Below are 10,761 nucleotides of genomic sequence, written 5' to 3'. Positions count from 1 at the left end.
CGATGCAAAATGTGCAGTGTGTTCCAAAAGTGGATAAGATTGGGCAACATTTATCAGTGCGACACGGCCACACATCTGCAGATTATTATTTATTTACAGCATTATTATACCCTGATGTTCTTCGCACAGATGACATATGCCCCCACATTACAAAATGAAATATCAGCAATACCCTAAACAGAACGACTATCAAACACAATCTGCACGCTGATAGCCAAATGGCGCTCCCTCTCTTATGAGCCCTACAGTGTGCCCAAACAGCAGTTTACGTCCACAAATATAGCATCGCCATACCCGGGAGAACCCGCTTAAAATTTTATGAGGTAATTGTCTGACGTGGCACAAACAGGGCACAACATATTGTGCGCTAAAATGGCATATCAGCGGAAAATTGCAATTTTCACTTTGCACCAGCCGCTGCGCATTAATTTCTCATGAAAAAAAACCTGTGGGGTCAAGATGTCTTAAGGGGTGTAGTTTCCAAAATAGGGGTCACTACTTGGGGGTTTGTATTACTATTTGACCTCAGAGCCCTGCAATTGTGGGCCAATGGTGTGAAAATCACTGAAATAGACCTCAAATGCGCATGGTGCTCTTCACTTCTAAGCCCTGTCATATGTCCAGGCAAATGATAAATGCCTTCAGGGGTGTAGTTTCCAAAATGGGGTCAGTTCTTGGGGGCTACCACTGTACTTTGGTACCTTTAGGGTTTTGCAAATGCAACATGGAACCCGAAAACCATTCCAGCAAAATTTGAGCTACAAAAGCGAAACGGTGCTCCTTCACTTCGGAGCCCTGCCGTGGGTCCAAACAGCAGTTTATTACCACAGTTTTTTAACTCAGGAGAAACTGATTTACAAATGTTGGGGGGCTTTTTCTGCTTTAAATCTTGCGGAAATGAAAAAAAAATAATAAATTTCGCTAAACCTACATTTTATTGCAAAACATGTAGATTTTCATTTTCCACAGCCTACTTCCAATAATTTATGCAAAAAACCTGTGGGGTCAAAATGCTCACTATACCCCTAGATAATTTCCTTGAGGGGGGTAGCTTCCTAAATGGGGTCACTTTTGGGGAATTTCTACTGTTTTGGCACAAGACCTCTTCAAACCTGACATGGTGCCTAAAATATATTCTAATAAAAAGGAGGCCCAAAATCCACTAGGTGCTCCTTTGCTTCAGAGGCCTGTGTTTTAGTCCATTACCATTCTAGGGCCACATGTGGGATATTCCTAAAAACTGCAGAACATGGGCAATAAATATTGAGTAACAGTTCTCTGGTAAAACCTTCTGTGTTACAGAAAAAAATTGATTAAAATGGATGCTCTGCAAAAAAAATAAAAAAAATAATGAAATTTGTAAATTTCACCTCCAATTTTCTGCAATTCCTGTGAAGCACCTAAAGGGTTAAGAAACTATCTAAAAGCTGTTTTGAATACTTTGAGGGGTTAGGTTTATAAAATGGGGTGATTTATGGGGGGTTTCTAATATATAGGGCCCTCAAAGCCACTTCAGAACTGAACTGGCCCCTGCAAAAATAGCCTTTTGAAATCTTGAAAATGTTAGGAATTGCTGTTAAAGTTCTAAGCCTTGTAACGTCCTAGAAAAAGAAAAGAATGTTCAAAAAACTATGCGAACATAAAGCAGATATATGGGATATGTGAACTAGTAACTATTTTGTGTGGTATATCTATCTGTCTTGCTAATTTGTACAAATTTTCTCTAAATTAGTTTTTTTTTTTACAAATAAACACTGAATGTATCGACCAAATTTTACCACTAACTTAAAGAGGCTCTGTCACCAGATTATCAAATCCCTATCTCCTATTGCATGCGATTGGCGCTGCAATGTAGAGAACAGTAACGTTTTTTTTTTTTTTTTTAAATGATCATTTTTGGCCAAGTTATGAGCAATTTTATATTTATGCAAATTAGCCTTTCTAATGGACAACTGGGCGTGTTTTCTCTTATTTCCAACTGGGCGTGTATTGTGTTTGTAACATCTGGGCGTGTTTACTTGTTTTACTAGCTGGGCGTTGTGAATAGAAGTGTATGATGCTGACGAATCAGCATCATACACTTCTCATCGTTACCACCCAGCTTCTGGCAGTGCACAGACACAGCGTGTCCTCGCTCGTCGGACGCGATGAAGGACCTCGGGCAGGAAGTGACGTCACAGCGTGATCTCGCGAGAACACGCTGTGTGTCTGTGCACTGTCAGAAGCTGGGTGGTAAAGATGAGAAGTGTATGATGCTGATTCGTCAGCATCATACACTTTTATTCACAACGCCCAGCTAGTAAAACAAGTAAACACGCCCAGATGTTACAAACACAATACACACCCAGTTGTCCATTAGAAAGGCTCATTTGCATAAATATAAAATTGCTCATAACTTAGCCAAAAATGATTGTTCAAAAAAAAAAAAAAACAAAAAAACTTTACTGTTATCTACATTGCAGCGCCGATCACATGCAATAGGAGATAGGGATTTGATAATCTGGTGACAGAGCCTCTTTAAAGTCCAATGTGTCACGGGAAAACATTTTCAGAATCACTTTGGTAGGTGAAAGCATTCTGGAGTTATTACCACATAAAGTGACACGACAGTTTTGAAAAAAATGGCCTGGTCCATAAGGCGAAAACAGGCTGTGTCCTTAAGGGGTTAAAATTCTCTTCCCCTCCCCTATACCACACGGTCAACAGTTTTGAGGCCTCCCTTTACATGTGGTCAAGAATTTATGTTGGATGAGGCCTGGCTCGCAATCAGCGTCCTCATTTATCCCAAAGGTGTTCAATGGGGTTGTGTTCAGGCTCTGTGCAGGCCACCAGTTCCTCCACACCAAACCATGTCTTTGTGCACAGGCACTCAGATCAGGATAGGGCTTTCCACAAACTGTTGCCACAAAGTTGGAAGCATACAATTGTCATTGTATGCTGTAGCATTAACAGTACCCTATACTGGAAATAAGGGGCATAGCCCAAACCCTGAAAAACAACCCCAGATCATTATCCCGACTCCACCAAATTTTACAATAGGAACTACGCATTCCAGTAGGTAGTACTCTCCTGACAGCACTTAAAACTCAGATTCATCCATCAGATGACCAGAAAATAAAACATCAGTCATCATTCTAGAAATCAGGGTTTCCTAGTCCGAAGTCCAGTAGCGGTGTGCTTTACATCACAGCAGACGACCCTTGACATTGTGTATGGTGATTTTAGAGTTGCGTGGAGCTGCTCCACCATGGACACCCATTTCATAAGGCACAATTCCTGTGCGGACGTCACTTACAGAGGCAATTTGGAACTCTGTAGTGAGCAAAGCATAAGAAAAGCAATTTATACGCGCCACCAGATTTGGCACTTCACAATAATAGAACAGTTGACAGGGACAAATCTAGCAGATCAGAAATTTCATGAACTGACAGCTAAAGGTAACATCCTATGATAGGGCCACGTTTAAAGTCACTGAGCTCTTCAATATGACCCATACTGCTACCAATATCTATGGAGATTCCATGCCTGGGCTTGATTTTATGCACCGGTTTGCAATTGGTGTAGCTGAAATGACTGAACTCAGTATTTAGAAAGGGTGTCCACATACTTTGACCATATAGTGTATGACAGCAATTACAGTTGATGCTTACCTGATATTTATTTTCCTTATGGCTTGCTGCTTTTTATTTTTATTTTTTATCTCTGCTCCATTTGGACAGAGCTATGATCTGTAACAACAGCAATGCTGCTGTGCCTACATGGAGCCTGAGGTAGTCTTAAATCCCATTTCATCACTGGTTCAGGGTGCTGTTCATCCCCCAGTGCAGCTTTAACATCTTCACATTGGTTGCTGTGTATAAATGCAAGTCCATTACAAGCTCTGCATGATATTGCATGCTACATAAAAATACAGAATGATTATAAAAGTATAAACTACTAAACCACCAGCGAGAAAAAGAAGCAATTGCCACACATATACTGCAGAAAGTGTGTTGCTTTAAACTGACCCTTTTCTCAAAATAAGTAACTGGATTCTATAAGAATGTCAACGTCCTACCGGGTTTGCCAAACAATTTTCTTACATTCGTAAAACCAACACAAAAATAAAGCTCCCCGGGAATTAAAAAAAATAAAAAATCTACATTTGGCCCGGCCACATTATGACTATTCCTTCTTCCCCCACATATATTAGTAGAAACTCGATCATGTAATACTTAGTCTACAAAGAGAAGCAAAGTTTTATACTACCCAGAAATAGTGAACAAAAAAAATCAAAGTTTATTAGCACCAATTAATATTTTTACAGACGTGAGGTATTATAAAAGATTCCAAGAAACCAACAGCTGTGAAAGAGGACGAGACCTGTAGTCAAACAGATCAGGTTTCACTTTAAATAAGGACTGTCACACAATAGTATTATTGCACCATTGACTGCCATGTCTGATCTACGGTCTACTCGTTCCAATGCAACACAACCGCATTGGCAACTAATTAGATCAAGGTATGTGAATAAGGTACATTACCCATTGTCCCAGATCACACCACGTAACACCCCAACGCATTTCACATTTCTACTTCAGAACATGCAATTTGCATTGAAGCTCTACATGGTAGCCAATGGTTCAATACTCCTACTCTGTGACAGTCTAAGTAGCAAATGATCTGTTGGACTACGGGTCCCATTGTCTCCCACATCTGTCGTTTTGTTGGAATCTTTTATAATACCGGATGTCTGTAAACTATTTTTCATTGGTACTAATAAACTTTGAATTTTTATTGACTAAACGTACGGGTAATGTAAGACTGCTTCTTTTTGCAGGTGATGTATTCGTAAAACGATATAAAGGATACTAGTGCTATTACATAAACTGGTTTTTATTTATAATATTCCAGTGGTCACCCTTTAATCATTTGCTTCCCATGAAAACAGGCACATTATGGTGTGGCCGGGTTCACACGAGCATGTTCGGTTCGTAAAATACAGAACGTATGTCGGCCGTGTTTCCCGGACCGAACCCACAGCCCCTAGCGTCACAGTTATCTAGAACACTAGGTGTCACTGCCTCGCTGCTGAAAACTGCCTGTAATGAAAACAGGATTACAGTACGGGACCGTTTTCTCGCAGCGAGGTAAGGACTCCTAGCGTCATAGATAACCATTATGCTGGGAGCCCGGCTCCCTGGACGGTGTTCGGTCCGGGAAATGTATCTTACGGACCAAACATGCTCGTGTGAACCCGGCCTTACAAACATAACAGAAGATCCCTGGGAGACCATTTCTGGCATGGCACTAGTAGGAGAAACAAATTAAAAAGGGTGTTCCATTTCAGACAAACCCTTTAAGAGACAAGCCAGCATTATACATTTACAGTAAAAACCACTTAACAAGATTATCAAATGAGGGAATGTCTTAGGTTTCTTGGTAAAAACTATTACAACTTGCACTCCATGAAGCAGTTGGGGAAGAGAAGAAAAAGTTAAAGGGGTCATCAGAGCTTATGAAAAAACACAGAGTTCCTATAGATGTCTGAATGGTCAACAGATGATACCACCATAGCTCAGTAGTAGTTTTCCATTTTCATGATGTTGCCCAGCACTATGCAGTACTGTTGTTTTCATTTTGATTTCTCTGGGGGCAGGATTATCAACGTAAAGGTCTGCAATTCTCATAATTCCTCTCGCCTCTCACAGACATTGCCTCTATTTACAGCGGTCTGTGTGCCCCTTTATAACAGGGTGGAAGGTAGTACTGTAATTACTCACAGTTACTCAGAACTCTGCTATGTAGACAATGCTCTGCGACAGACACTACCCAATCTGCTGCCCAGCATGTGAAACGCTCCCCCACCAGAGATGAGCAGAGCAGGCAAGATAGCAAGCAGAGTGCATGAGAGACTGGCTTACAGAGGCATTTCAGCTACTGACAGTACATTAGTAGGTGATACATTTTTCTGCAGTTAAAGTTTTCCCATCAGGGATATTTATGAGATATCCACAGGATATGCCATAAACCTAAGGCCCTGTTCACACAGAGTTTTTTTTGCAGGCAGAAAATTCTGTCTCAAAATTCCATTTGGAATTTTGAGGAAGATTTTGATCTGCCTGCACGCCGTGTTTTTCGCTCGCGCCCACTGAGTGCCACGGGCAAAAATGCAGCGAAATACGCCTTATCTGCCTCCCATTGACGTCAATGGGAGGTCAGAGGCGTAAACGCCCGAAGATAGGGCATGTCGCTTCTTTTTACTGCGAGCGTTTACCGTGTGAACAGGGCCTAAAATGTCAGATAGATGCGGGCCCCACACCTCTAAAAGGGGCCCCCTAAAACCCGTTCTACCTTTCTGTGTTCCCACTGCCACTTGTGATTTCCGACCATGTAAGAAAAAAGTGGCGTAGCTCACGGAGCTACGCTATTTCCGTAACTCCCATAGAAGTGAATGGCAGCTACAGAAGCAGTGTTGCATGCGAGCTACGCTATTTTCATCTTACATGGTCGGAAATCACAAGTGGCAGCAGGAACACAGAGCAGTAGAACAGGTTTTATGGGGCCCCGTTCTAGGGATAGGTGTGGGTCCCAGAGGTGGGACCCGCATCACTCTGGCATTTCCTGTGGATGTCATAAATGTCCCTGATGGGAAAACCCCTTTAAACCATTTGTACAGAATTTTTAAAGATCGGAAAACTCCTTTAAGTTTGTGTATCGTCTTGAAATGAAAGAAACGGATTGTCTATAACAAAGCATTGTGTAGTACCTTTCTAATTCTACCACATTGAAATCACACTGATTATTTAGATCATAATACCGATGAACCTGGTTTTATCACAGAGTGGAAAAGATGCAAAGAATATTAAATGCAAAGATTGTATAAAAGCTGAACATTGTCTTTAATATAGTGGTGGAGTCTCAAGTAGAAAAAAAAGCAAACAGCAAGGTACAAAGTATTGCAGTGCTCTTCAAACACTCAACATATACATCTTATATTTTTAACTCTTTGCATTGATCAAACAGATCACCTTTTCAGTGGTAACATTTGGTGCCTCCTACTCTTAAACCTGCCTGCGGACATAACAGCTTTCAACATACGTGACATGCATCAGCAGCTCCACCTTCTCACAGTACCTGAGATTAATTTCAAGCATCTCCATTATTTAACCATTTATTATACATCCACTGTATAAAGTGTCACTGCTGTGCATATATTATATATATATATATACACACATATATATATATATATATATATATATATATGAGAACAGAGTAGTTCTTTACACCCTGATCAACCCTCACTGGCATGACAAATGTAGAACAGTAATAAACTATAAATGTATTAATAATACTGTCAAGATTATTACAGAGAAATGGCCGTTAACCTTGACAGCGGAAATGTGGGAGGTGGTTCTAATTAGAAATCTTTTATCGGTTTCTTGATATATAAAAAGATACAACGGATATGTAATTCATGTCATCTGCTCTATATTGTTGGTGACAAATGAAGAGCTTGTATGGCTACCTAGAGGCTGAGGAGACTTTTTTTGTATTACTTACATTCATATCCTCCGTGCTTAGCGCCTCTACTTACAAATACACTGGAAGTACCATTCAGCTAGGTTTTAAAGGGAATCCTTCTCATGATTGCACAATGACTTCACAATCTCAAATCAAAGTCAACACTGCAGTGAGGAGAGCTTTTCTACTTTATTACAAAGAGAAGAAGCCTTTATGTGGTCAGAAAATACAAGATTGATCTTTTTTTTTTTTTTTCTTCCTATGAAACGCTGCTGTCCAAACAGCCAGAGTGAATTGTCTCAGTTCACTTCTTTAAGTCCCATCACGTTCACTTGGGTATGGATGTCCTTGGCTGCTGAAAATCTGGCCCTTTAGTGCACAGGGCGACAATGGAGTCCCCTGACCAGCAGTTCCAGAATGTCCCATTTTCATATATTGCATCCATGCACACCTCCTAAAAATGAGGTACAGCAGGGCAAACATTTCCAAAATAGGTGTCATATATATAATATATACACATTCGTACATACATACCTTTATTCATGTGATGTCCAAAAATTTAAAAAAAATGTACACATTTATTACAAAATCGTAACAAAGACTGGACAGTGTTTTGCTCATTCTGGAAAGATGAAGCTCAGTAATACACAACTCTGGAAACTGTCCAAAGGTTGCAGCAATATCTTTCTCCTTAAGAGTGAATTATTGGTTTTTTTCTGCCCATTCCCTGCCAGAGGGGCCTGCAGGTCCTTGCACTGCAAAGAGATACATACTCCTTTGGCCGTGAAGGGGCTGAACATGGCAGAAAATTGCCTTTCAATAATAGAGGGGAAGTAAAATGAAGGAAGCTGACCTTGCCCATCTTTCCAAATGAAATACGAGAAGGATCTTCACATAAAAATGCACAAACATGTGTTTCTTTTATTACCAAATAGTGCTACAATGAACAATGCAAACTTTGCTGTCTAATTTTGTTTTGTTTTTTTCCCGCTCTCTCTCACTCTTTTTTTTTGTACAATTTGGAAACCTTTGGATTTAAACTTTGTCAGTATTCTGTTCTTATGTGTGTGTTTGTGTACAGACCTATGTCTGTCTGCTGGCATAAAATGAAAACAAAAAGGAAAAAAAAAAAAAAGAAAAAAAATCAGACCCTGCTCGAACTAAAGAAACAAATGACAATTCTAGTTGTTGGGCAGCACATAATTAGTAAGGCAGGACCTCAAGTGATGATCCCTTTGCATGAGACAATTGCCAGATCCTCAAGGAATTAAAACCAGGATGCCTGAGCCACATCAGTTCTGCAGTTATGTTGAGTATTGTGCTGAGACAGCCATACCCCATGAACAGGGAAGTCTTTAGAAGGCTTGCTGAGCAGGATTGTAATTGAACGTGGATGGCAGATGAGGCCTTTCTTCTAGCTTGTCATATTCCAAATGGAACTCCTGTCAGGAAAGAAAAGAAGAGAATCAAAATACAGGGTTCAGGGAGACATGTTCCCATGGACTGGAGCTTAACCCCTTAGTGACCAGCCCATTTTAGGCCCTAATGACCAAGCTATTTTATTCGTTTTTCTATAGTCGCATTCAAAGAGCTAGAACGTTTTTATTTTTTCGTCTACATAGCTATATGAGGACTTGTTTTTTCCGGGATTAGTTGTACTTTTTAATGGCACCATTTTTGGGTACATATAATTTTTTTATTAACTTTTATTAACCTTTTTGGGGGGGGATTATAAAAAAAACCTGAAATTCCACCATTGTTCTATGCGTTTTTAAATTGACGCCGTTCACTGTGCGGCGTAAATAACATGTTACCTTTATTCTATGGGTCGGTACGATTACGGCGATACCACATATGTAGAGGTTTTTTATGTTTTACGAAAAAAAATTGCAATTTCGCCATTGTTTTTTGCGTTTTTTTTTACGGTGTTCACCTTGCGGTTTAAATTACATATTAACTTTATTAATGGAGTCATTACGGTCGCAGCGATACCACATATGTGTACTTTTATTTATTTTTTATACTTTTACTAAATAAAACCACTTTTTATGGAAAAAAATTGTTGTTTTTTTTTACTGTAATTTTTATTAATAATCTTTATTTCACATTTATTACTTATTTCATTAGTCCCACTAGGGGACTTTACTGTGCGATCTTCAGATCGCTGTATAATGCTTTGGTATACTTCGTATACCAGAGCATTATTGCCTGTCAGTGTAAATCTGACAGGAAATCTGTTAGGACGTGCTTCCGGCGCGTCCTAACAGGAATATGTCCAGGGCAGACCTGGGGGCTATTATCAAGCCCCCGGCTGCCATGACACCCCATCGGAGACCCGCGATTGCATTTGCGGGCCGCCGATGGGTGACAGAGGGAGCTCACTCCCTCTGTAAACAAAGTTAAATGCCGCGGTCGATATTGACGGCGGCATTTAACGGGTTAAACGGCCGCGATCGAAGTAAACTTAGATCGCGGGTGTTGGAGGAGGAGCTCAGCTGTCATCAGACAGCAGAGCCCCGGCTCCAGCCTGCACGGGAGACCCGTGCAGGACTTAGACTAGGCGAACGTGAAAAGGCGTCAGCCTAGCCTAAGGCCCCTTAGTGACCAACGTAAAAAGGCGTATTGGTGGTCACTAAGGGGTTAAAGAATTAAACCAACCAGTATATTATAAAGTAACTTAACCCATTGGCGACATGTGACGTAACTGAGCGTGACAGTGGTCAATGGAGGATATGAAGCAGGCTCACAGGCTAAGGGCTCATTCAGACGAGAGTAATCCTTGTCTGTGTGCTGTGCATTGAAATAACGGACAGCACACGGACACTTTCATTTCAATGGGGCTATTCAGACATACGTGAGTTTTCACGCAGCGAGTGTCCGTTGCATGAAACTCACTGCATGTCCTATATTGTTGAATTTTTGCAAACCTTGACGCCCATTGAAGTCTATGACTGTGTGAAAAACACGGACGACATCCGTGTGCTGTCCGTGTGTCACGCATCAAAAACAGAGAAATTAAAAGAAAAAAAAAAAGTGCTTGCACGGATGTGAAAAACGCACGCTACATTCACAGCACACTGATTGCACACAGGCACGAAAAGAAAGAAATACGCTGAGTTTTTTATGTACGTAAATCGGACACGCTCGTGTGAATGTAGCCTAAGTCCGCTCCATACTCAGCGGGTAGCGGCTGTATGTTACAGCTGACACCTCACTGCAATAGCCGGGATTGGAAACAACTCTAATCCTGACCGT

General features: G+C 40.7%; 1 protein-coding gene across 3 annotated transcripts in view; it reads right to left on the bottom strand.

Annotated features, from left to right (window-relative positions):
• Positions 1 to 7,671: 7,671 nt before the first annotated feature.
• The window catches only part of CNOT2 (CCR4-NOT transcription complex subunit 2), a 106,331-nt gene continuing 103,241 nt past the window's right edge, over positions 7,672 to 10,761 (bottom strand). For all 3 annotated transcript variants that reach the window (XM_075856949.1, XM_075856948.1, XM_075856947.1), the window contains one exon: positions 7,672 to 8,948. In XM_075856949.1, coding sequence (XP_075713064.1) covers positions 8,862 to 8,948 — 87 coding nt within the window. In that variant the 3' untranslated portion in view covers positions 7,672 to 8,861. The remainder of the gene's footprint in view (positions 8,949 to 10,761) is intronic.

Source organism: Rhinoderma darwinii, chromosome 3 (genome assembly GCF_050947455.1).
Source record: "Rhinoderma darwinii isolate aRhiDar2 chromosome 3, aRhiDar2.hap1, whole genome shotgun sequence".
Lineage (NCBI taxonomy): Eukaryota > Metazoa > Chordata > Amphibia > Anura > Rhinodermatidae > Rhinoderma > Rhinoderma darwinii.
Note: the sequence above shows the minus strand (reverse complement) of the source record. Positions and strands in the feature narration are given on the sequence as shown.